The sequence below is a fragment of the Tinamus guttatus genome, unplaced genomic scaffold, assembly GCF_059628265.1.
Source record: "Tinamus guttatus ecotype Peru unplaced genomic scaffold, ASM5962826v1 Tinamus_guttatus_pri_ptg000470l, whole genome shotgun sequence".
NCBI lineage: Eukaryota > Metazoa > Chordata > Aves > Tinamiformes > Tinamidae > Tinamus > Tinamus guttatus.
In genome coordinates, this window is record NW_028289004.1 from 3,605,291 (window position 1) to 3,633,077 (window position 27,787).

The 27,787-nt window shown below is 39.0% G+C and overlaps 1 protein-coding gene across 1 annotated transcript in view; it reads left to right on the forward strand.

The window, feature by feature from the left end:
* Positions 1-27,787, forward strand: part of POLA1 (DNA polymerase alpha 1, catalytic subunit) — a 193,280-nt gene that overhangs the window by 81,875 nt on the left and 83,618 nt on the right. The window contains exons 32-33 of the mRNA XM_088532762.1: positions 3,632-3,813; positions 5,507-5,638. Coding sequence (XP_088388888.1) covers positions 3,632-3,813; positions 5,507-5,638 — 314 coding nt within the window. The remainder of the gene's footprint in view (positions 1-3,631; positions 3,814-5,506; positions 5,639-27,787) is intronic.

Sequence of the window (27,787 nt, forward strand, 5' to 3'; positions counted from 1 at the left end):
TAAACTAAGGGGGAGAGCCCATGGCAGTGCAGTCATACACACCAAAGTGTACGAATTTTGGTGTTTGCCATCTATCTGGGCCTCAGGGGGCGAGCGGAGCCGTAGCTGGGGGTGCTCTAGGCGTGTTTGGAAGCTCGGCCGTGCTGAGCTCTGAGGAGCAGCCCTTCCTCAGCGCCCTGCCCGCCCGGATAACGCCTGGATAAGGTGGGAGGTGTGAGGAGATGGGAGCCGGGGGGCGCTTCTCTGCGCTCGTGTGGCCGGGAAGGAGTCTCTGCTGTGAGGGGCAGCGCAGCCCCAGTCAGGATTTGTGAGCAGGGCAGGGGTTGCTTTAATGCCACGTTTGGAGACTGGATTATTTTTTTGAGAGCAAGTTGGCCTCTGTGTATCAAGGTTTTTCTTCATTGCTGATATTTCTGCATTGAATAAAATACTGGCATTAGGAACCAGTCTTGTCTGTATGTGGTAATATTTAAGTTGTCTGTTCGTTTATCTCAGTGTTATTGACCTGGCCGCTTTATGAATTTAATTAACTCTTTCCTAACTTAATTCACCACCCACGGTTCAGTGGGGCCTGTGGGCCCCTAACCGGGAGTCCTAACCAGGCCTACGAAGCCCTTCCAGGACTCCCGTTCGAAGCGAGCCAGCTTGGAAATACAGCGGGGTCTGTTTCAGGCAAGGCAGAGGAGAATTCCCAGCGCGCGTTTCCCAAGACGCCCCTGGATAAGGTTCAGCCTCGGCGGCTCGGGGCAGCGGGCCGTGGAGGGCCGCGTGGCTCGTGGGAGCAGCGCGCGGCCTTGGCCTCGCGGTGGCAGCAGCAGCCGCGCTTTGCCCGCGTCCCCGCGCGGGCGCCATGCGGGCGGGCCGCGCGGGCGGCCTGCGCGGGAGGGCAGGCCGGGGCTGGAGCGTGGCGACGCTTCGCTCGCTCCTCGCCGCTCACTGCATTGCAGGGAAGCGGGAATCCTGGGGGAAAAAAAATATTCGCAGAAACCTAAATTTGGAAATATTGCGAACAGTGAAATATATTGCTTCTATCATGCCAGCTTGATCTGTGTTATTTTTTTTTAATTGATATATTTGATATATTTTTTCCTTTGCCCTGCAGGCAACTTTGCAGTTTTTGTGAGGTTGGAAAGCCTGCCTGTGTGCAGATGATTTAATTATAGTCCCAGAAGTGTTTTATGCTCGAGTAAGCTAAAGTCCCTTTGATTTTTTTTTTCTCCATGTCATGTAAAAAAATAAAGAGTCCAGAAAATTAACTTAAAGTCTCCTTCTATTCATTTTTAAAAATTTACAAAAGGTATATTTTTATCTCCAACCTTTAGATAGCCCCTGTTTTGCTCACCGAGCAGGGCAGTGTGCCCAGCATGACCTGTTGCAAGAGGATAAAGTTGGTGTGCTGAAATGGGTTAACTGAACCAACTAACTATCCCTGAAAGGACATAATAGCTAAAGCAGGTCCCGATTCCCCCGGATAATTAAGGTAGGCATGTGCTTTAGAGGCCTGAGCTGCAGTCCCTTTGAATTCCCGGGGCCTGTTTGCATACCAAAAGTGAGGTGTACACTTGAATCATCACAATATTTTTCAAGTTTCTTTCTCCAGCCCAAAAAGCTAAGAAAGTTCTGAAATGCTTGGATCCTAGTAAAGAAAACTTTTTCATGTTAAATTATTACGAATTGTCCATGTGCTTTTTTCGTCTCACTCTTTTTGACTGGTTAGTGGGAAGCTACAGTGGACTGAAAGACAAAATATATCTGCTTTATGTTTTGTTTAGTGAAATATTTTGCTCTGTTAGGTTTCGGGAAACGAGATAAAATTCTGACTGACCATTGGATAAGATCTGTGTAATAAAGTAACAGTGATAGTTCTGTCTTTTAATCCACTTCTGAAATTGCACCGAAGTGAGAATAATTGTGTTTACCATTAGTGTTTTAGATCCAGCCCACTGTATCTTTCAGCTGATTCTTGATCTTTCTCATGTTCAAAATCTTGATATGAAACAACAGTCAAGTCCCCTTCCTAAAACTTGTATCTTCTGTATATTTGTTGCAGAATATCTTACTGGTTTTTTAAAGGAGCAACTACATTATCAACTATTTTTTCCCTTCCACTCCTATCTCCTCACCCCACAACCAAAGATTTTTTTTTTCCTTTGCTGGCTATGAATAAAGTAAAACTGTTTTAAAAGTTAGAGAATCTCAGAGATTCAATATCACCCTTATGCACTGCCTTTTCTGCCTTTTTTTTTCTTTTGCCAAAATTAAAATTGGAAAGAATTACATTTTTAGTGAAAATTCAATTTTATCAGAGACAAATTGCACTTTTTTGGCAATTGAAGTCTTTCTGTGTCTTCCTTGATTGTATTTTATTTTGCGTTTGTAAACAACAATTCAGAATAGTAATAATAAAATCACAAGTTTCTAACCTTTTCTGTGAAGATTTTTCCCAGGGTTTTTCTTTAAGTGTTTTGGTACTGTATGGTAAGGCTAAGAAGCATTTTAACATCTTGCTGCATTTCCTATTTTTTTTTTTCTATTTTTTCCTGTAGTGATTGTTATACTTGTTGTTAAAGTTTACACGTGATGTAGGATAATACATAGCAATCTTTTACTTGGCTTAATTAGCCTTATGTTAATTTTTTTTCTCAGAGTGTTTCCTTTTTTGTATTGAGTGATGTAAGCTATAGTTTCCTAAGCATTCTTCCATATATGCTCACTAGATTATTTCTTCTATTGTTACTACTATTCTAAAATGTAAAAGTTATAGATGGAATGAATGGACTTTTAAGAGGATGACCAAAAATGAGGATTTTTTCCTTAGTTTACTTTGGCAGCCTTGTTCCTAGAGCAATGAACTTGGTGCTTGCTTGCCTATTTATTTATTTGCGGTTGAATCGGTATTTTTAGAAGGGCTTTTGTATATTTATTTGTTTAAATTCTTGTGTTCTGGCAATGAGAAATAAAGCAGTTTGTCTCCAGCGCTGTCGTTTTAAATGTTGCTGCTGCTGAATTTTAACCACTGCATTAGATTGAAACCTGCATGCTGTTAACCACTGAGCCAAAATGAAATCGACCACTGCATTGAAATCAGAGTTGGCAGTTGTAGACGGACTTAAAGGAGTTGGTAATAGCAGTGCACCCGCGTTTCTTTAATGGGGTTTTTATTCTCTGTTTGCAGTTTTAATGGTGCCATTTTGCTTTAAAGACTGTTTCTTAATAATGATGCACATTTTTATTGAAATATTTTCAATGAAACTTAAGAAGGAAATAACAATAAAGCCAACCGTTAGCAGTGCTTTCCTCAGAAACAAAATGTTCTGCCGGATAGTCCCATGATAATGCAATGTGCTTGTTTTATTTATAAAGCAATCTTGCATAAGAAGATAAGCAGATGATTTCTTTGTGTTTCATGAACTTTCATTTGTAGTTAAAAATTGTAATATGTCTTTATGTTTTATGTGGTTTTGGGTTTTTTTTTTTCCCCCCCCTAAAGATGGATTTTTATTTTTATTTTTATTTTGCTTCTGAATTTACATTTTGTAAATTTTGTATTTGCTTTACCAAACCTATAAAAAGTAACCCTACTTGTATGGTTGACCTCTCAGTGTTTGAATTTTTTATTCCTTATTAATAGGACTGGATCCCTCGCAGTTCAGAGTCCAGCACCATTACCAAAAAGATGAGGAGAATGATGCCTTGCTTGGTGGCCCAGCTCAGCTCACTGATGAGGAGAAATACAGGGATTGTGAGAGATTCAAGTTCTGCTGCCCCAAATGCGGAACAGAGAATATTTATGACAATGTCTTTGATGGCTCGGTTAGTTTCTCTTATGTTTCATTTCCGTTCTTTGGTGAAGGGGAAGAATACTTGCAGAAAAAAAAAGAGCTTTTTAGTTAGGCTTCATATGGTGTAGGAGAAGATGCCATATTGTTGGAGTCGAGCTACTTGGAGCAGAAAATTGCTGATAGGACACTGCTGAAATGTTTATCCCATTTTTTGCATTTCAGCTGGGAACATTGTAGTCTAGAACATGCGAGCTTAATCTGTTTGCTTCATTAATCTGTTTGCCCACACTTGTGAATGATTGTTACTGTAACTTTTAAGGAATCCTTATCTTAACACCTTCGTAACTTGCAGTTCTCTGTTTAATAAAACCTTATAGCAATGGCAGTTGCTTATCCTAAATCATATTAATTGGAACAGAGTGTTTTGAGAATTTGTGTTTATCTTTTTATATCCCTCCTCTATTCTTGACAGAAAGATTTTCTGCATTATCTTTCCTTCTGTCTTTGTATATCGAACATAAAAAGTCATAGGGTTACATTCTTGTTGGGAAGTTCTGCCAAAAAATGTATCTCTGACCTTGGATCACAACTTGAAATAAGGCCAAGTATTTAACTCTACAGCGATGTTATGCATGCATTAGTCATTGGCAAATTAGCAAGCTTCAGAGTAGTGAAAACCTTGAAAATGAAAGCAAATAAATCTTTTATCTAAATTAAAAGTAATTATTTTAAGTTAATTTGGACAAACAGCAGATGTTTCACATTTTTTTGAATCAAAATAAAGCAGTCTTTGGAAGCGAGTAAGAGGAAAAGACAGATGCAATTTGAGCAATACTTTGTAAATCCTTGACTTTTGTTCATTACAGCTGTAAATAAGATAGTTAATTGCATGGAAGTTTGACAAAATGCAGATGGGCTAGCTGTAAGGATGTAAGATGTTAAAGAGAAGAAAAGAAAAGAAAAACTTCTTCCACCTGGAACTTTTAATGTGGCTAAGGCAAAGCAGCACAAATGAACTTAGATGTTAAGCTTTAGCTAGAGAGAAAATTTTGTAAAATTTTTATAAACATCCAACCTAACAAGGCATTACTTTAGTGAGAATTGTACCACCATAATTTTAGCTGTTCACACATTACTTCTAGGAACTGAAGTTTTAATTTTAGACTTTCTGAAGGCTTGGGGTCAATGAGATGGTGTAAACTTTAAGAGCTATTCCTGTACTTGGGAAAATAAAATATCACCTCATTGTTGTTTAATGAGGTTTCTGTAATTAGCCCTGTTGGTGTTTTCTTAACTGATGATTCCTGTAAGGTCGATTTCAGTGTTCTGATCAGTCGTCTTGGTCAAAACTTCTGGGTCCTGGATAAAACAATACACCAGTGTTGTGTTGTTTGATGGTGGGGTACTTGTCCATCCAGGTTAGTCTTGCATTCAACATCATTAGCTGAATGTATATTTTTGGCAGATGAAGAAGCACGTTTTCCAGAAGACCTTTCAATAAGTAAAAATGGAAACACTGTATGTTGTTTGAGATAAGCCTCTATGGATGTGTGGCCAGCTTCGACGGGAAGAAAGAAGGCCCAGATTTTAGAGATTTAATTATAATATATTAAAGTATATATTTTTTAGTTTGTGTTCTATGCCTAGGTGAAACAAATGTCTGTGGCAAATTAGCTACCATCATCTGCTGTCACAATAAACTGTTTCTAAACTTCTGTTTTCAGGGGCGTTTTATGGAACCCAGCTTGCAAAGGTGCACCAAGAGCGAATGTGAGGAGCCTCCTTTCAACTATGTGGTTCAAATGAACAATAAATTACTGTTGGATATTAGAAGACACATACGAAAATATTATAATGTGAGTATTCAGAAAATATTCTGCAATATGAATAGAGTTTTCCAGAGGGTGCTCTTTTTAGTGACTGTTATGTTAGATCCTGAATAGTACAAAACAGTAGTGTGCAATGGCAACCCCCAAATTTATGAAAATAAACTATCAATCAGTGCTTTTAAAATACATTTGGAATGCATATTTTTGTTAGTTCAGCTTCATGTCAAGATAGTCATGAGAATATAATTTTTATACCTGTGTCTTTCAACACTGTTACAGATGTAGATGATCTCTGTTCTTCAAATGTTTAGAGGAAAAAGTGCACACGCTTTTATTATCTTAGTGCTTTTCAGAAAATTTGTGAAGCCTATCTACTATGCAGATGTCATTTTCGTATGTAATTGGAATCTGATTCTCTTACTCCAGCCCAAAATTACTTGTGCTACATTTGGTTGCAAAAAGAAAAAAACGGGCTTAATTAGTTCATTAGTCTAAAAAGAAGGATAAAAGGTGAAAATCCTAAAAATTCCATAAATCTTTCTTCATAAAGATTGGGAGTAAAAAGAACCGGAGTGGAAAGATGGGTAGTTAATTTGATATTGAACTTGGCCAGTGCAAGAAATCTAAAATGACAACAGTAGTTGCTAGAATTGTATGGCATTGCAGATAAAATATATGTATGCTGTCAGAACAAATACACTGATTTTAAAATTATATTCATAGAGTTTGCATCTCTGATGTGCTGATGCTGTCTCATTTTGTGAAATGGCAGCTAGCCATTTTGGTTTGGATTTCTTCATCCTATTAGCTGCCTTAGGTTTTTGGTTCTAAATATTGGCCTGATTTCACAGCTCTCAGGTTATCAGGGGTCAGTTGCAGGAAGTGGTAGCATTGGGTGGTCAGAACCTTTGAATGAAAGCCTTGAGTATATGCAAAAAATCTAAACCGTTTTTGAAAGTTTGGCCTGTGATGATGATGTGCTTAATTTGTACTTTATTTTCTTAAATATCACAAAGTATATTTTGCAGAGACCTACAGTGCAAATGATTTGTCCTAGTAAGTTTAATTATGGCTTAATAATAAGTGTTCATTTTGTGTTTTTTTTTCTGCTATATTAACTTTTATTGCAACCATGGGTGTTTTCTAAGCTCCTTTATGGGAATGTGTTAGCTTTGGAATCTATAAATACAGCTTTTGAAGACCTTTGCTTCAGGAGTGCAAAACTTTAGCCTTTTGCTGAGTGGAGGAAGATACATCTGAGAACGGGAAAAATTATTACTGATAGGGGTGAAAAGCCATTAATATTTTATTCCCTTCTGCTTTTTTCATAAAACAAGCTATGATACAACTGTGAAATATTTGAATATTGGATATTGTAGTCTAGTCTTTATTGTGTTAAAGCTTACAAAATATTTTATAGTACATAGGATAATAATGTGTCCTTCAAAAGGAATTTATTTGTCCTTGTAAGGGAAAGCCTTATAAACCTGGTTTTGTGTTTGGTACTGAGAATTAAGTTTTACCAGGGCAGTTAATAAGGTATAAGAGTACCTTTTGACTGTGGAATACATTTGAGCTCTGGAAATGTGAGATTATTTTGTTGCCAGAAGTAACTTCCCAATGGGACAATAATTTGCATTTAGAAAACGGTCTTTCCACTGAGGTGGATAAGAAAACTTTTTGTCCTGTTAGCTGTAAGAAAAGCGGTGCTGTGAGTTTTAGTTTATTTCTTTCATCGAGTCCTTGCAGTGATTGTGTAACAGCTGGAGTTGAAACTCATCGTATGAGTGTTTGCACTGACATATGTAATCCCATAAACTATAGCAACACACCCAGAGGGAGTGTACAGAAGTGCTACCCAAGCAAAAGCCTTGTGAAACTCTGAGATTTTGGTTTAGCAGTGTGCTATTGTAGTGGTGGCATCTAAAGGACACAAAAGTACCACTTCAAAATGGGCAAATAAATCATTGAAGTTTATCTCACTCTCTTTATTGTTTGGTTTGGTTTTCCTTGCGTGATGCTGTTCTTTGTATGTTGGTCAAATGGCAGATATTACAAAAACATAGTTGTGAAAATGTTTTTTTTTTAATAGTGATATACCTTATCTTTTTAGCAATAGATTTATCAATAGCACTTTGACCTGATCCAAAGCTCACTGAAATTAGTGTGTTTAGTTTTTTGGTAAGCTTTGAATCAGGCTTTACGTGTGTGTAAGACCATTGCATGTTCTTTCCTTTAATCTGTTGAATTGCTATTATATTTAGCCATGTAAATTGGGGGCGGGGGGGGGGCTGTGATAAAATCTAAATAAAGTATAAAACCAACTTGCCATTTTTGGCATATGAAACTGATCGATAAATAGAAGTAATTATGATTTAACGTTATTGCCTTAAAATAATGCACGGGTAAGTGTGTCAATAGAATTTTGTAAGCCTGCTTTGTAAGCCCCTTGCTTTTGTGGATTACCCACCTTTGTACAAAGTTTGATGTTTCTCTGATCATTTTTTCACCTTTAAACACTGGCTGCTTTATATCTTCCTTATAAAACATATCTACCATTGCTCTGGCACTTACAAATTTGTTAATAGTATTAAGATATATCTATCTGTTTGATAATCTTACTCCTAACTGTAAATATATTAAGTAATCTAAAAAAATGACATGCAGGGGATTTTAGTTCTTTTCAGAGCTGCATTATTCTGTGAAAGATTGATCTTGCCTTTTTTTTTTTTTAATTCTGCTTCAGAAGAGCAAATAGATGAAAAGAGAGAAATGCTAGCTAATCTAAATTGGGAAATGAAGAGGGCTTTTTTAAGCATGAAAATTTCATCATCTTGTCAGCTGGCAGAATGCCTGCTGTGTGGATTCACAAAGGCTAAGAATTACACTTTCATGAAATTTTCCTCACTAACTGCCCTGGTTAATTTGAAAGATAACCCACTGTTCTAATTCATTCCTCAATTGGGCGGTGCAGGTTTTATCTTTGATCTGACAAAGCATTTGTGTTAATCGTTTTGGCCCTCTACTAGACACTCTTGGGATTGTGCTTTTACAATAAATGTGTCTGTGATAGCTCTTTAGTCTATTATACTTACAATAGATCCATAGAACTGGTAATTAATTCTGTACTGCTTTGGAAATGGGGAAGAATAGGTGTAGCTCTGTCAAGTGCTGCTGGGAAGTTTGTTTAGCTAGTTCATTTCTGAAGTGTTACCCTCAGCCATCAATGAAGCAGCCATGCAAGGGAGCGGGTGAAGGCTGAAACACACCAGCAAAAATGCACAAAAACGGCCAAATTTTATGCAAAGAGCGGTGTCATTTCTCGAATGGTGCCGCTTCTCATACAGTAGCAGCATCTATTTATGATGTTGGAAATAGTTTTACATTTCCAGCTTGAATACTCAAATACTGATTTTTGAGAGTGCGATAAATAAATGCGAACTGGGCGGTCACCTCTTTACAAAGCTCTGTAAACATCAGTATTTGTATTCATAAAAACGAAACCCCTATCTTATTCAGCTGTTGATATGAGAAGGTTACCAACTTGAGAAGAGTGAATTAAAAATAGCCTGTCTTGTATGTATAACTTAAGCAATATCGAAATTCACGCTAAACGGTTAGACTGCGAATTTGTTATCCCTGAATCACCATACTTTTAATCTTGCTTTCCAATATACACCCATGGCATTGGTAGTGGCATTGGTAGAAAAAAATGTTTTTGTATAGATGCATTTATATACTCTGGTTAGTAATGGTTAATAACACATCTAGATCTGCTTCTACATTCTAAAATGCACAAAATGAACCAAACCTTAAAAGAGATAAAAATATTGAACAAATGTTTATCTAGCCTTTATTGTGCTATTTTTTATTTTAGCCTTTTTCTCCTGGACAGCTGTAACCCACAGACAGAAGGGAGTTTGAAGGCTATTGAACAGTGCTAAATAACTTTGTACTGTTCTGCTGCGAAAAATCAGTGTTCAATAGCCCTCAAAATTTCTCATTTCTTACCTGTGGTGGGGTGGTCTACTGCTTGCACGTTAGGTCGCAGTATAAAAGCATGGTGCTACGTTAGTTCAAGATCTTTGAATTATTGTTTTTATATATATACCACTGTTGTGGTTATTGTGTATATTCTCAGGTTTTACATTAGTATTTGGTACATTTAAAAAGGTGGAAGATTGGTAAGAAAGGCAATGTCGTAAGAGGCAATAAATACACAGAGGTTTTGGGACAGCGTGGTATATTTGCTCAGCAGAACAAAGACAACAGGGTTGGTTGTGACCCTGAAATCTGCCACACTGCAATCAAGTGTATCACCAACAACCCGCAGGTGTACTCCACGTGAACAGGCAAAAATACGATTGTACCTGATGGCAATGACTTCTGTAATGATGCTCTCTCCAACGGTTGTGAGTTGGAAACTTTTGTTGTTTGGTGGTTACGTTGGGGAAGAGGTTTCTTTAGAGTGGGGGAGAGGTGCTGGGTAATGGCAGTCGTTCCGTATTTTAATTGCTTTTGTGCTGGCCCACTAGGGCGATACATGGGCATGTGCTGAAGGGTAGGTACAGGCAGAAAATACAAGGAGCTGGTGGTGGTACAATCGGATTGCTGGGATATGCTGTCCAAATAACTCCAGGGATTATTTTGAGAAGTACTGCATGTAAATGCATTTCTGAGCCTTTTCAAGTCTGAAATTGCATTACTGTGGCTTTGGTTTATACATACAAAGACTGAGACGTTTATTCTTTGTATTAAAGCTTCCAAGTCAAGGCAGAAGGGAAACAATTGAAGTGCAAGATAGAAGGTTCACGTGGTTCATTCACGCTTCTCCCAAGAGGGGGACCCAAGAGAGTGAAGGGAAACTCGAGACTTTTCTTCCCTCTGCAGTAGCATCTTCTTATTCATTTCTTGACTGAGGCCAGCCAGTGGCTTGTATTTAAAACGACGTTTTGGTTAGCCAGAGAAATTATAAATATTTTGGTTGCTGAAGAAACGGAGCAGTCTGTATTCTACTATGTGAAAACAGTATATGTCTGTGTTTCCTGATGTAATTTACACTTATTGAAAAATAGAAGGTAACCTTTGGTCAGCATGTATAGTGCATTTTGGGGATGAGTAAGCAGTTATTTGTCAGAGCATTCATAGCATCTATTAACTGGAATTGATTCACTTTTACAGGGCAGGTCGTAGAGAAGTTACAGTAAAGGAATAGTTTGTTTTAGATTTACAGCATCAATATGATTTTTAGCAAAGTGCTTCGAAGTCGTGATCGATACGTCCTTACAAAAGCTTTAACTCTTTTCATTGGATTTTACTAGCCAGGATGGACACGCGCCTGCCTCCCTGGTGGCCGGGCGAAGCTGATCGTGACCCTGAGCACTCAGAGTCTCAGCCACCGACCGCGAGGGAGCTCAGCAAGGGAGGAGCATCTGTTTGCTCCTGGCTCTCCGAGGGCCGAGTCCACAAGCAGCTACATTGCCAAAGAAGATTCTTACTGACACTGGAGATGCATCTGCTTGTTGTAGGAAAGGTTCTCCCAGCTGCTACCACTTGGAGCAAGTTCTAAGAAATGGGGCTTGCAACACAGTGAAACCAGGTGTGGCAGAGGCAACGTGTGCGTGCTACTGGTGTGTAGGGTTCAGGTGATTAAATTACTCTGACAGCAAGGCACGGTGTCTTCAGAGGCTGCAGAAGGCACTAGCACTGTCTCTGGGGATACTCCGTTGAACCTGATCTGGTGCCCCAGGAGAGGCAATGATGAGCTTTGACAACACGCAGAGAGCATGCTGCGCTGTAATACAGAGATTTGGTTGCAGCTCCATGCATCTGAGCTGCCTTTGAATTGACCACAATGTCTGTAGCTTTAGCCTACTAGTAGCAATAGCTGTTATAAAATTCAGTAGCAAGGACTTAAAATCTTGGGTGGATCTGTGCAACCTTTGGAGAAGTCCACCAGAATTACATTACTAGTAATGCCTGAGCAAGCTACTTTTAGGAGCAAGTAAGCATACTCTTCTTTGATACCTTGGGCTGACAGTGGTATGGATACTATATTCGCATTTTCTGAGGCTATTTTAATGACAAATTATGAATCACAAGAGGGTTCCTAAATCACTGCTGATGATCATATTTCATGTTCCTCATTCTTCTTAAGAATTTCTCTTTTTGAGAAATCTATTTTAAGTCTGTTTAGATTTTTGCTGTGTTTAATAAAAATTTGAATGCAGGTTTGGTTAGGAAAGGATCCCACAAGTCTGTAACTAATCTGAGATATGGCAAGGAAGAGAAGTGCAGCTAAACGAATTTAGAGTAGGTTTTACATGCAAGTGTTTTACCTTGCATCCCTCAGGAGAATCAAAGTTCATGTCTAAACTCAAGGAGACCATATTCTCCTTGGACATCTTTCTTTCCACCAAGATGAATTGATTTTGCATTTATGGCCTAAAAATAATGTGATTATCAGAATCACATTAGGATTAGATCACATTTTAGGAGTCGCTAAAGATAAAGAAATCCCTGGTTCTACACTAATCTTAAGAAGTTAAAATGTCTTACCTTAAGCCTTTTTTTAAGTACTAAAGTAGGTTTATCTGTGTAATTGAGAGACAAATTGACTTATAAAAGAACAAAATATGGGGTATTTTCTAATGATGGCATGAAAATATGAAGTTGCAAATATGCAACTTTAAAAATAATTATTTCTTTTGTATTTTTATTTATTGCTGTTTTCTATAATCTACTCTCCTGAAAGTTGTGTAGTAACAAAGCAATGGAGTTGAAAGCAGGGGGATAGAAGATAGATATGCCGAAAGCTTCCACTGAACTTCAGCACGCTTTCCCTGGCATAGCAGGAGCAGGTCTTCTAGGTATTGATTTTTAGCCACTCTTGGCTATTAAAAGAGTTATTTGCATTTTTCTGGTTTAAAGGAGTTAAAACTATCAAAACAGACTTCCAGTATCTTACAGTGACTGTTCTACTTCTTAGTAAGATACTCTTCTATAAAATTAAATGAGATGTTCCTTAGGCAAAGAGATTCCACTATGAGAAATCTCATAATACGCCAAATTTGTAGGTAGAAGGTTGTTTCAAAACTTATTTTCAACTTAACTTAAATAGCTATCTAGTATTATGGGTTTTGGTGCTGAGAAGAGGGAATGGATGAACTTTTAAGCATTCAAGAATCATAGAATCACAGACTGGTTGAGGTTGGAAGGGACCTCCAGAGATCATCTAGTCCAACCTCCCTGCTCCAGCAGGGTCACCTAGAGCATGTGGCACAGGGTGGCATCCAGGCATTTTTGGAAGATCTCCAAAGAAGGAGACTCCACAGCCTCTCTGGGCAGCCCTCACAGGAAGGAAGTTCTTCCTCATGTGTAGGTGGAACTTTCTGTGTTTCAGTTTACACCCGTTACCCCTCGTCCTGTCACCAGCCACCACAGAGAAGAGCCTGGCACCATCCTCCCTACAATCACCCCTCAGGTACTTGAACATGTTGATCAAATCTCTCATCCTTTTTTCCAGACTAAACAGGCCCAGCTTACATAGTCTTTCCTCATGAGTCTTTCCTCATTTCCTTTCCTAAGCTGTTTTTCCTGAAACAGTTGAACAGCCTAGTTCAAACTTTCAGCTTGGCTCTTGGAGGTGTCATGTACGTGAACAGGTCTCAAACAGTGAATCTAGGCAAACTCTTCTTCTGTCTTTGTGTCTTTATTCATGCCCTTTGGGAGAGGGAAGGCAAGCACCTGTCCGAATGTGACTTCTCTAAGGAGTTATTAATTTTTCTCTTGTAGTGGCCAAGAGAAATCTAGACTGTGTGAGAGATCAAGGCACCAAGTAATCTGTAACATGTTTTTTCTAGAAGGAGACAACAGTGTCAATTCTAGCAAATCTTTTTTCTTTCTTCCCAGTGCTCTTTGTTGTAGTGTGAGGGTTGCTACTTGCTGCTCTTCTTGACTCATGAAATCATGAAGACATGTACTGCAGGTCTGTTTAAATTTAGGAGAAACAGACTAAAGTTTTGCATCATCCAGGATTCAGAGAAGATGATACTGCTTTTAAAATGGGCATGTTCCCATCTGCAGAGAGGAATCACAAAACAGATTTGTTTTAGGCATGGTTCCATAAAAGGGTTTTGCATTTGCTTCACTGTCCCTTTTAGAAGCCAAGGTCATAGTAAGTGCTACGTGTCTCCGTTTTCTACAGAGCATTGGCATTTCCTTCAGTGATTGTATACAAATTTATTTTTTATCTCAAGTGTTAAGAAGATAACTGCTTTGTATGATTGCTCTGAAAGGTGCTGTGATTTGGGCAGAGTCTTGTTCTAACATACAGCCAGATACTAATGCCAGACTACTTGTCTTGATCATCTTTCATCTGAAGCGCTCCAGCTATCCAGGTATCTTTAGCCTTGTAGCTTGTGTTATGTTTTGAATCCACATATATACAGTAATAAAAAAACATTTCTGAGGTCTTCCAAATATATCCCAGATTCCTGCATGAAAATTAAGGCCCTGCAGAAATTTGACAACTAGATTTTTTTCTGATGAAAATCATCATCTTTGTGCAGCACTGAAGACAGGCATCAAAAATATGCATGGCTATCAGTAAAAAACTTCAGGAAGAGATGTTTATGCAGTGTCTGTATTCCTTGGCTCTACCACATAAAGTAGTTTTATGATTGTAGTAGACACTCTGTATATTAGCATCTTTATTTTCAACCTCACGTAGAAGAATATGAAGAATATCTTGATGTTTGAAATTCAGTTTGTTTTTATACTGGCCCAGACAGCTATGCTGCTTTCTGTCTTTTATTGTCTGTATTGGTGGTTAATGCATGGTTCCAGTGTGGAAAACACGGAGTCTGAATAAGAGTGAATTTCTTTAGTTAATCCACATAGTCACCAACTCAGCAACAATATCATTCCAGAGGTTTATTTAACTGGCACTTTTTCTTGTGCTCTTTATTCTTCACCACTTGTCACACCCTGTCTTTAAAGATTATAGACATGTGCTTGTCAAAATGAGAATTTTTGTAATAACTGGCTTTCCTTTCCTAATGAAAGGCCCTCAGCATACAAATGTCCTTCCTTTTCCTCTCATTTGATGGAACTCTTTGTATTATTACCTTGTGTTTGGATTGTGTATTGTAATGCCTTTTTAGATGGTTGCATTAGCAATACTTTTTTCTACTCTCTGCCATCTCTGAGACAGATGTAGCATTGTGTATATTTTACAGTTGGTATATCTTATCTTAGTTATTGTTTAAATTTTTAGAAGTTACTGGGTTTGGAAGAATTATCTGAAAGGACAAAATAGGAGGTGGAGTCAAGTGGAAGTGTATCCTCATCAACTCTGCAGTCAGCTTCCATTCCTCTGAGTGCAAGGCAACCCAGCTGTGAGGATTGCTGGCCACACTCTCATCAGAGAGAGAGAGAGAGAGAAAATTAGCAAGACAAAATTCCTCTCTATCAATCCTATCCTTACACAAATTCAGACTTCTGAGTTCCCATACGTGAGAGTGTAACTTAATTTCCAAATTACATGATGAAAGCACATCTGTCCCAAAATTAATACCTCTTGAGAATATCATAATTGTATATACTGAAAATAATTAGTATCTGTAATTTGCAAGTCATAAATGTCTAATTTTTAGCGAAGTTGTTTGTTTCCATTTAAGATAAATTCTCAATTTAATATCCAAAGCAACATTCGAATATACTACAAAGGGGCCAGAGTTCTTTAAAAATAACCCCTTTGCACCCCAAAAGATCCAAACAACAAAATGATTTATACTTAAGTCTTTTGCAGAATGTAACATTACGTTTTTGCAAGAATGTTATAATTCATGTAATGATTGTTATTGGATAACATGTTTTTTTCCCCTCTCATTGAAGCGGTTGATGCTGGATGGTCTTGCAGGAGAACTGGGAGATACCAGATAACCCATTCATAGGACCATCTACCAGTATAAAGACCAAAGATAGAATTTTAGTTTCGGTGAAAAATAATTTTATTTATCTCCATGTGCATGCACACACACAGTGGCAATAAAAAAAATTAATACAGCTATTCAGAAATATTAGCTTGTCTTCTAGTAGTTCATGCAGTGTTGGTGGTGCTTTTTCACACTATCTGTCGGCATTTCTGTGTGTGTTTTATGCTTGTTTAGAGGAAGCAGGTAATCAAATTTCCCCTTACTCTTCTCTCTCTGTCTGTTCTTCCCCGTGTGTTAGGGGATCAGCATTTATAGTGTCTTGTTCCTTTAATGGGAGCATCTTTCAGGGATCTTTAGGTGTTTTGCTTTCTTTTTAATTCAATCAGTGAAGTAGGAATAGTGGTGGAAACTGAAGTGTGATATGGTTCTTGAGATTTTCCTGGCTGGGTAAAAATAACATAGTTTTGGGATAAAACAGGCATAGTTTCAGGGTTAAGCACCGCTACTTCCCCAAGCGAAAGAGATGGAAACACTTTATAGGGAATTAATTATTCAAAATCCTGTATGTTCTAACTTGTCTTTGAAGATTTCGTAACAGGAGTGGGTCAAGCATCTTAAAAATTTAGAGTTAACAAAACACAAAGCCTACCTAGTCTTCTAGTGAGTCCTTTTCTGCATATCTTCGTGAGGCTAGCGGCAAGATGCTGGTAAGTCAGTAATGGGACATTATTTAGAAAGATTCTATTTGAGGAGAGCCTGAGATCACCATCAAAATAAGGAAAGTGATCTAGGATTTTGGAGGCTTTCATTAGGAGAAGCGCACTGAATTGCTACGTAAATTAAAATGGTGCTTTTCTAGACAGCTCTGCAGACAGGAGTGTTACCAGCCTCGTAACCCAGGCCTCGTCGCTCGTGCCTGTGCAGTCGGGGTGATTGCAGGCAAGTTGTTTGTACAGAGAAGACATCGAGACAGATTTATTCCCTCCTCCTTTCTCCACTCGGGGCTTAATGCTGGGTAACTTTGTCAACAAATGGGTGCGGGAGGGGAGGATCTGTGTTTGGGCTCCTGGACCATAAATCCTTCCACTTCTTTGTTTTCACTTCCAGCCTTTATTTTCTCGGTGAGACACTAAGCCAGCTGGAAGGGATCAAGTGTGATACAGCACTAGGAGGCCATTAAACCCTCTGTTTCAGGAGGAAAGACCCTTAGTGACAAAAATAGATGACATCCTTAAAGTAAGCAAACAGGTTAATGAAAGACAAAATGCAAGGTGGATATCTGACTATCTGTGATAGTCCCTTCAAGTGATTTTTTTTTTATTGTAATAGCCTTGGTAGCTTTTTTTCTTCTTCTTCTTCCCTTTTTTTTTTTTTAGTGTACATTTCAAGAATGCCTGAATAGCAATATTAATAGGTAGGATTTCCTTTTTATGCCTCTTTAGTGCCTGTAAAAATAATTTAAAACTTTCACTTAAGAACTGGCATGTTGGAGCGTTGTCTAACTCAGAGGTTATGGAGCAGATCTTTAAAAGATATGACTTCTCGTGGTTAGAAACATTATAAATTCTAAAATGTGCTCTCATTTCTGCTACTCTCTTGAGGATTGCCCACCAAAAACTGAAGGAGATCTGTCAGTGTATGAAGAGCCACAAGGATCTGGTCCTGATTCTGGTCTTGTACACTGTATATCAGATGAGAGAGTCTGGAGAGTTCCAGCATCAGGGAATTTTCAGGGAGAGAGCAGCCTTGGTTGGGGGCTGATCTGCTCATCTCCTTTGGAGAGAGAGGGACCAGCAAGAAGTGTCAGGACTTTTAGAGGGCAGTGGGCAGCGAACTGGGCCTGGAGGCTCAGGCTGTTGCCTCCCTTGTCTCCTCTGGTCGCTCTGTGTAGAACATTTAATACCCTAAGATTTGTCTGCAGGGTGGTTAAAAAGCTGAGTTAAGAGTAACTGCATCCTGTTGACTGAACAAAAGAAGATGCTATTGAACTATTTTTTAATCCTTTACTAAAATATTAATATTACTCTCATTACTTGCAGATACTTCAGGTGTTTGTGTGTTTGTTTGTAGGTGATATTAAAAAGGGTTCTAAAATAATGATCTAACTTAAGGTTAAATAAAGAGGTTTTCTTCCACCATCTTGGTTAAGCTTTTTTATTTTGAAGATTCAGCTTTGGAGCAAGAAAAACAAAAAGTCAATCTTGAGCTATGAATTCAGAAGAGGAAACAAATGGCTTTTTTTCTGGCCAGGAAAGAAGCTGTACAAAGACATCCTTTAAAAGTCGGTAGAAATGTGAAAGCTTTATAATTAGCATATCTGACTTGGCTTCTAGGGCAAAAGTCCATCAGTTTCTTCAGAAGAAAAGTATAAAAAGTGCTAGTTCAACAAGGCTGTCTCACCTTTATGAGATACCAGCACACTTAGACCATACATGTTTCTTTGGAAGCTTTTTCCGTATTTTTTCATAGAGGTAAATAAATTTCTTCATTTCCCTTTTTTTTTTATTTCTTGTTTTTCAAATTGAATACTCAGTAAAGGTCTTCCATACCTTTCTATTTCTAGGGGAGTATTTCAGCAGCTCACTAGCTTTCTTCACGTTTTTTTTTTTCTGGTATTGAAATGATATGTCCTACACTGCTTAATTATTAGCTATATTTTCAAGCATTCAGTGCTCTCTGGTATTAGTATTTCATTATTATGGATAATCTTAGGGAAAAAAATGAATTTTAGAAAACTTTATTTTTCTGATCGTGGAGTACATAGTAGTAACATAGTAGTTAAATGGGAGAAAATCCCTCTTCGTTTTCGCAATGTGAGACTCAAATCGGTGAAGGTAAAAATTAAAGGCATCATTTCCAATGAAGTTTTAATTCACAGTGGCAAGTTAGTTTTTATGGGGAAATGTTTCTTACTGCTGAATTAGGTGGCTGTGTAAAGTTGGTTGTATTGTAGTACTTGCTTGTGCCTAAAGGAGGGCCAGTTCCTGTGTGTATGTGGGGGGGTTGTTTGTTCTGGGGGCTTTTTTTTGTTACTTGTTGGCTGCTGCTTCAGAGAGTTTTGGGGGCATCCTCTGATGTTTAATTGCTTTTATGTCTTTTACAAGAGAAAGAAGAATGTTTTTCTCCTGAACTTAATAGTTTGGGCAATTTTCCATAATCCAGTAAATACAAATTGTACCCTGATTATCCATCTATGTCTGTCAAGCAAATTTTAATGGATGAATGAATGAGTCAAATCCTATGCATGGCAATATACAAATGTGCAAAATATGGGTCTAATTACAAGGCTGCTAAATTTACACAAGGTCAGGTAAACAAGGCACTGGGTAATGATTATTAATTGTTAATAATGCCTTTGGGAAAACACACTTCTCCTTTCAACACCTAGCACTTCTGCCTTTCCAGTTTTCTGAAGCAGCCAAATTGATCAGCTATCAGAAAAGACCAAAGACCTGCTTTTCTCCCATCTTGCTGCTACCCCAGCTCCAAAACTGCTTATTAATTATTTCTGAGTAGTGAGAAAGATAACATGTATTTTCAATACTGTTCGGAAAAATAAAAGTACATTCAACAGTCATGCATTAAGGTTCTACAGCAGAAAACTTATGAATAGATTCATTAGCAGGAAGCTTTTTTTTCCTGTTCAGATAATACTAGGAGCCTAGAAGCTCCTAGTTCTTACAATCTATCGCAATTGTCATGTAAGTGTGTTACTTTTTTTCTCCTGTTTCATAGTTATCATTTGAAAACTATTTTCAAAATTTTAGGATTGCTGTGTCTGTCCCATGTTCCCTCTGTTCCTCCTTCTCCCTCATCCACTTACCTTTTAAACCTGCCTGCCTGTCTTCTCTTGCCTCTTTTGGTCTGCTGTGTGTGGTAAGATCCTAGGACTGTGAGAGAAAGCAAAGCAATTTTCACAGCAAAAGAAAAGTTTAAAATGGGAAACCTGAACTTCCACTGGGAACAACCTGACTGCTCCATGGCAGTTTTGTGTTTGCTGCTGTAATGCCAGCTGGAATTAGTAAATAAAAATCGTCTTTCTTTGCTAGCTATGTGTTTATTATTCTTGAGCTTGGTTGTAAAGTTAGTTTAGGTAGGGATGAGATGGCAAAGGTTGTGGGTAGAAAAAATATCAAAATACATTTTTGTCATTTTTCCTGAAAATTTTCTATCTTTAGTTTTCAAGTAGACGCTCTGACAATGCAAACTGTTCATCTATAATCCACCTTCAACAATACAGCTTTCTAATAGCACTGCTCGAGTCATGAAAGAACAAGTTCTGAAATAAAACAAATTTAAGCTGCGTGGAGGATCAGGAAAGTATGTGGTCCTGACGCTTGTTTGATAGGGCCTTTGCAGTCCCAGACCGTGGACTGCTGAAGTATTAACCGATGAGCGAAGGACTGAGGGAAGGGGTTTGCGTGGTGTGGTGTGCGGCTCTGACATTAACTGGAATCAAACGCTTGTTGAGTCGAGGAACTCCATAAAAGGAATTTTTTAGAATAATGTTTTCTGCAGGAGACAAAAGTTCCTAGTTAGTGGCCGACTTTTCCTGATAAAACTGGAAGTATTCTCACCTGTATCAATACATTAATCTTCTGGCAGGGCATTCCCAAGGCTATTTTATACAATGTTTAAAATATTTCTGTGCTTCACTGCTGTGGTTTTGTCATCTTTTCAGCTTCACTGAAGTTCTATTTTGAATTGGAGAGAAAGGCAAACAGAACGCCGAGTTTATTGCCTGTGTACTTGACTGTCCACATTTTTAGCTTTCTCTTTGTCAACTTTTGCTTTCATTGACTGCCTTTTGTTTCCCTTTTATTATTTATTTTATTGTTCCTTTTTTGCAAAGATAGTTGTGACAAAACTAAATGTCAAGAGGCACTGCTGGTGTAAATTCTGTTTTTGCTGGGTGTGGGAAGGCCACGGCTATTTATCAGAATTCTTGCCACCTTTCTGAATATTTCAGTGTAATGTTTCTCAATGTGAATTTGTTTAACAGTGCAGATGATTGTATTAAAGTTGTGACAACTTTAGCTGATAGATGAGCTCATTAAACATCTATCAGCTTCTATTAAGACTGATAATATGTAATTAAAATGTTCCTTTCCACTAGTCTAAATTTACCTTTTTCATAATAGATATACTTTTTGTAATATGCTTAAGGACCTCTCAGACTGCCCTTTTTCATTTTCAAATATTAGTTGAAAATACTCTTACTTGGCTGTATCTGTTACATATGTAGCCATTTAGAAATATATTGTATCCTGTTTTATTTTGTACCTGTAGAAGTGTTTCTGTTGATGCTCAGCAATGGTGTCTGTTGGTTTCTCTTATCTGTGTTTTAGTGATGTGCCCAGGATTGTAGACAGCATTTCAAGCAAGGCCTTACTGCTGCTTTTATCCAGAGAAACGGTTACTGTTAGTCTTTTGTTCATTTTTTTCCCCTGCTTCTTTCGTCTCATTCACTTTTGCTTTTGATTAGCGTATTATTTCAGCATAATTTTTGGCTTTCAGCTTCAGGCTCTCACTGCAAGCTAACATTTATCATTCCCACATCTCTGCTGCCTCCCTCCCCACTATAGCTAATGTTATCACTACTTACTGGCTCTTATATTTGTGCCTCTCTGTCTCTCTTTTCCTCCCTAACTTTGTGTTTGGCTGTTATGTTTCTGCATTTTTCCCCCTATTTCCTGCTCTTCACGAACCTCTTCACCAGTTTGTTTGTAACTGCCACCTGAACAGCCTTGGGTTGGGGTTCTCGGGGGGAGCACGCAGAGCCCTGCGCGCTTCGCAGAGGCTGAACTTCTCCATCTGCCAGAAAAAGGACCTCTCGATTCTGATACGTGTCTTCGCCTACGTCAGCGTTGCAGTAAGTCTGGATTCTTGCTAGCAAATGGAGTTTGTTTAGGTCACGATGACCTTCATCTGAGATACCAGAAGTTCTATTTATTTAATTATTTATTTTTTGCAGGCTTCTGAATTTTGTTTTTCTAGTATTTCCCTGTATAAAATGAAGCTCTCATCAGCTGGCAGACTCTGTTTAGCTTAAGTTTGGTTACTTTCTGCAAATTATTTAAATGATTGCTCTGTTTAGTGTTTAAAGAGTTCTTCCTACGAGCATTCACATACACTCAGGCTCACTTGTTAATTCAAAATTGCTCTTTGTTATCCAAATGTGAAACTACGGGCAAAAAAAAATGTGGTTTGCTTGGACCAGACCTGGGACAATTTTGGATTGAATTTGGGGATTTGGGCATAGTCCTTTTTGTTTGTTTGCTTGATTACTTTTAGTAAAGTAAAGGTAAACGGTCTCTTGTTATTGGACGCTTCTTTATTTCCTATCAACTTTTCTGCATATTGATAAGTTCAGTCTGTTTTGCAACACTTGCTAATGCTATAATACGTTTTTCCCATATCTCCTTTCTCAATTTTTTACCGTTATTGATTGAAGATTCAATTGAGAAATGTGTTTAGAACCCTGCTTTCTGTGGTAATCATAGAAGTCAGTGGGAAGACAAGAAAATTGTATTGAAAGAAATTGTGTGCGTGTGTTTTGTGTTTCAGCATAGATTATCTCTGCCAAAATAATAGCTGTCATTCTGTTCTTGTTATATTAGTGGCCTGTAGCTTACTACTACCCCTTTTGCCTTGCTTTTGTCCATTTGTCTACTTGTGAATAGAAAAAAAAATCGTGAAGGACCATAATTTGGGGGACTTTATTATGCTAATAAAATCAATATTTTGTTATCTATTCAAATTAAATGTTCCAGGAGGGTGACCCCACTCCACCCTGGTATCAAAGCTGCAGACCTTAACATTCAGTGACTTTGAAACTTGAGTTCTGCTTAGAATTTCATGTCATGCCTGTCGCAAGAGAGAAAGATGGAAAATGTATACGCTGAGCCTATAGGACTTCCTGCAGTGCTTATTAATCCTTTATGGATCATTTGAAATGTTTCTAGTTTATTTAAGCTTTGCTGCTTGTATCAGATTGTTCCTACAAAAAAAGGAAAAAGTGATCATGCTTTGAATTTTTAAAAATGATCTCACTTTCAAGCAAAAGCACTTTTATGCTCCATTAGAGTTGAATTTGCCAAACTCTTACATCGCATTAACACAAGCTTTACTGGATAGATAAACGTGTTGTTCAAAGACTGACTAGAACTTTACCAAACTGCATATTAAAATTTTGTCGTCTTAGATTTTTTGTCTTGGCTATTTTCTTCATGTAAATAGAGGAGAGAGACAAAGTTATTTCATTAACGAATGGTGTAGCATAGTTTTAATCTTTTGACGGGATGTAAAACAAAAATAAAACGTAATTTTTCAGTGTAAGACTAGAGAGTGTGTTACAGTCCAGAGGAGTGTGCGTCTTTCTTTCATGACAAAATATTCAAAGTTTATGTACATAATTTCGACTTTCTGTGCCTTGCTACTGTTTTTAAAATAGTGGATAGAGCTGTAGAATAAATACATTATGGTATCTGGTTTGTGAAACGCTCTGGACCCACAAGCAAGAGATTAAAATTCTGAGTAAACTTGTCTTGGTAGCAAATGAAGGCCCAGACTGAAATCCACTAGCTTAGGAGTCACCTTGCCATTGAGTTCTCTGCACTTTGCAAGAATGCAGAGGCAAGCAGATCCCTTTGCAGGGCGCATTGGAAGGTTGTCATATATCCATATGTAATATTTCCTGTCATGGGTTTTCTGTCATGGTTTAATATATCGCTGTGTGTATATATGACTGGTATATCTGATGAAATCTTAGAAGGAAATTTGTTTTTCTCTGGAAATGTAGTCCAAATCTGAATTGTTCTAGTTGTTTATGTTTATTTTCTTGCCACCTTCCCCATCCCTTGACCTCTCTCGTTTGTGTGTAGTGCTGTCTTCACAAGCCTTGATAAACTATTCGTGGCTGAGTTGCGCTGAAGCTGGTTTAAAAGGTAAAACCCACAAAATGCTCCAATGTGAAAGAAAGTATCATTTCATGCTTGCATACTGTATAAGATCCTGTCTTAGAACAGTCATCCGCTTTAAAATAGGAGAGAGATGTTTAATTCTCAAAGGTCAGAAGTAACTTTTCAGAGGGGTCAAGGTAGATTATTCTGGCTAAATGTATATTGGGTAATAAAGGGGTGTTGTAAATATCTTCATTTTTCATCTTTAAAAGCATATTCTTTCTTAAATTATATATTCTCGTGTGTATAAGTGGTATGGCATTCTTTTCCTGCAGCATTTAGGCAACTGGAGTGGACTAAGGTGGTCTTTGATCACATATTCCTAATCATACTGAATGAGAAGAGAGAATCTACCAAAACATTCTCGATGTTCTTCTGGTTTAGCTCTAGACTGAATAAGATGAGGCAGCCCAAAGACTGGCTGCTGATAGTATGGAATGGCTTGGGAAAGGAGGGATGCTCTGGGGTTTTTTCCTGCATATCCTTCACGCTCTCTTTGTTTTCCCTTTTCTAATGATACACGGCTCTGGCACATTGGACAGTGATTTAATTATTGGATGATTATTTAATAAAAGAGCATGTTTTGTGGGAATTTCTTCAGTTGTGCTAAAAGGTGCTTTAATGTGTTGGGTTTGTTTCCCCCATGCCCAGAAGCAATGCATGTGTCCTGCTTTGGTTGTATTAGTTGACTGTTTCTCTCAAGTGGTTCTGTCATCATTCAGTGTCACATATTAGCTCATTTCAGTTCCCATCTACTGCCTCCTAGACTGGTGTCTCAAAGGTGGAGATAGCAGTTCTTTCAGGGTTTCTCAGGCAGTGCATGATAGTTACCGCTGTCCTGCAGCTGGCCAGTGGGCATTTGTCAGTACTGAACTTATTTCATGGAACAAAAAACATTATGAATTAACATTCACTGAAATGAATTTCCAAGGCAAAGATTTTGTTGCCATTATCTGTTCCCTAGGGCCATCCTGAAAGTGACTCACCGTAACCATCAAACATCAAATAACTTTTACTACCTCTGCATGCGTTACTGTCTAGAGACTGTGGCGAGTTGGATGAACGCTGGGAATTGTTCTGTTTCTTATGTTGATATCAGTCTCACTAACCACTATGGCCACCCACCCCTTCTTAACAACTGGATTAAGTTGTATCAGAAAAAAACAACAAAAAAGGAAAGTCTTGCCTCTATCCACAGCTGAAGTAACTGCCAAACAAAAGCTATCACAGAGGAGTTTAGGGGCCTCTGGATGTCACCTGCTCCCATTCCTTGCTTCAGTCGAACTCCAAAGTTAAGTCAGATTGCTTGGGATCTTATTCCAGCCACGCTTTTAGTGGAGGTGCTGTGCCCAAGATGGATGTGCCATAGTCCCTTTGGCTAACCTATTTGACCATTCTCGTTTTTTAAAAAAATATATATAATACCTAATCAGAATTATTTCTGCTGCAACCTGGATCTGCTGTCTCTTGCCCACTCACTACGCATCTCTGAGAAGAGTCTGGCTCTGTCCTTTCTGTAGCTTGTCACTAGGTAGTTGAAAACAGCCATAATGTACATATTTATCCTTCTCTTTTTAAGCCTTCAGTTTTCACAACTTCTCTGTATGTGCCGTTTGCTCTGGACCCCAACCCTCTTGGTGGCCCTCCGCTGGACTCGCTGCGGTTTGTCGATGGACTCCATTTTTTTACTGGAGAGCCTAAAACTGGAGACTGTGGCCCCATATCTCCCTGGTTTGCTGTAAGGGCTCCCTGCTGGCTAATATCGTTTGTCCATTAGCACAGTGTTCTGTAAAGCTGTTTCCTATCTAGTCAGTGCTGATGCATGAGGTTATTCCATCCCAGATGCAGGGCTTTGCATTTAACTTTGTTACATTTCAAGGTTCCTGGTAGCCCATTTCTTGAGCTTGTTAAGGTCTTTTTGAATAGTAGCTGCCTTCTTGAGTGCCCAAAGCACTATTGCCCCAAACTGGTGTTATTTGTGAACTTGCTGAGGAAGCATTTCACTTCATTGTCTGTGGTGTTGAAGAAAATTGTCCCCAGCATCAGCCGCTGTGAAATGCCACTTGCTACTGGTTGCTGATTAAAATTCATATGGTATAAGGGTCTACAGGAGACCGAAAACCTTGCTACTGTCAAGGTAATCGGCATCCATTCCTCTCTCCTCACTGTATGGAGTTGCTGAGGATGGTGAGCTCAGTTTACCTTTGGTGCAGCTGGCTGTTCCAAATCACCTTCAAAACCTTAATGTGTCTGGATGTGATTTTGAGGAGGATTTGCTCAATAACCTTTCCTGGGCTCTGAGATGAAGCTTCTTAAGGGCAATGTGAGGGCTTCATACTTCTGCTGGGTGTTTCCTCACCACTGCCTGTGCTATGGCTTCTCTGCAGGCTTTGTTGCCCAAAGAAGCTGGGTTAAAGCCTTCCTCACTAGGTCAGCAAGCCTCATGGGAGAGCAAGAGGGATGTGGAACTTCTGGAGAGGGTCCGGCGTAGAGCAATGAAGATGATGAATGGACTGGGGCATTTGTCGTATGAGTATTTGAATTGGGGTATTTGTCGTATTTGTCTGTTTATCCTGGAAAAGATTGAGAGGAGATCTGATCAATATGTACAAGTACCTGAGGGTAGAATGTAGGGAGGATGAGGCCAAACTCTTCTTGGTAGTAGCCAGTGACAGGATAAGGGCAGATGGTTACAAATTGAAACACAGGCAGTTCCATCTCCATGTGAGGAAGAGCTCCTTTCCTGTAAGGGTGACAGAGCCTCGGAACAGGCTGCCCAGAGAGGTTGCAGAGTCTCCTTCTCTGGAGATCTTCACAACCCGCCTGGATGCCGCCCTGTGCCATGTGCTCTAGGTGTCCCTGCTGGAGCAGAGGGGTTGGACTGGATGATCTCTAGAGGTCCCCTCCAACCCCAACCGTTCTGTGATTCTGTGAAATGATGCCCTCGCCTCACTTCAGCGAACAGATCTTACCTGTTCCCACCAGAACTTGCTCCTCACATAGTCATGCAAGCCAAGTCCCTGCGAATTAGGTCAAGTATAGAACCATGCACTGACCTGAGGATGCATCCGCTCCTGCTAGAGCCTTTCCTTTCAACAAGACCAAGTGCAAAGTTCTGCCCCTGCGAGGAATAACCCCAGACACCAGTACAGGCTGGGGACTGACTTTCTGGAGAGCAGCTCTGCGGAGAAAGACCTGGGTGTCATGGTGGATGATAAGTTGACCATGAGGCAGCAGTGTGCTCTTGTGGCCAAGAAGGCCAATGGGATGCTGGGCTGCATTAAGAAGAGCATCTTCAGCAGGTCGAGGGAGGTGATCCTGCCCCTCTACTCAGCCTTGGTGAGGCCGCATCTGGAGTATTGTGTCCAGTTCTGGGCTCCACAGTACAAGACAGATGTGGAGCTGCTGGAGAGAGTCCAGCGCAGGGCCACAAGGATGATCAGGGGCCTGGAACATCTGCCCTATGAGGAGAGGCTGAGGGAGCTGGGCCTGTTCAGCCTGGAGAAGAGAAGGCTGAGAGGGGATCTAATCAGTGTCTATAAGTACCTCAAGGGAGGCAGTGAGGAGGATGGTGCTGGTCTCTTTTCAGTGGTGGCCACCAACAGAACTAGAGGTAATGGCCACAAACTGAAGCACCAAAAGTTCCACAGGAACTTAAGGAAAATTTTTTTTAACAGAGATGGTGATAGAGCACTGGAACAGGCTGCCCAGAGAGGTTGTGGAGTCTCCTTCTCTGGAGATCTTCAAAACCCGCTTGGATGCAGTCCTGTGCCACGTGCTCTAGGTGACCCTGCGTGTGCAGGGGGGTTGGACTGGATGATCTCTAGAGGTCCCTTCCAACCTTAAGCATTCTATGATTCTATGATTTCCTAATGGAAAGATTTATGCTGTGCTATGCTAAGGTTTTCAGTGATATTAAATCATCAGCTGACTTTGAGATGGTGCTTAATCGAGAAGTTCTGTCTTCTGTAAATTAAACAGATACAGTTTGGCATGAGTGCACTTAATCTAAATATTAGAATGTTTATAACAATCAAAAGAATAAGAACTTAACTAGCCTTTCTATTAGCAATAATGAGACAAAAAGTACTCTGTTTTTGAGATGAAACTTGATAAATGAAGTGGTTGCCAACAATAGTACAGAACTCTCAGTGATTTTCATCCTGTTTTTAAGCCTGACTCCCTGTGTAATTAGTTCATTCATTTTTCTCATGATTATTCCCAGCTTTGGTGAAAATCAATTTTTGAGAATGTAAGTGGTCTTGATTTGAAGTTGA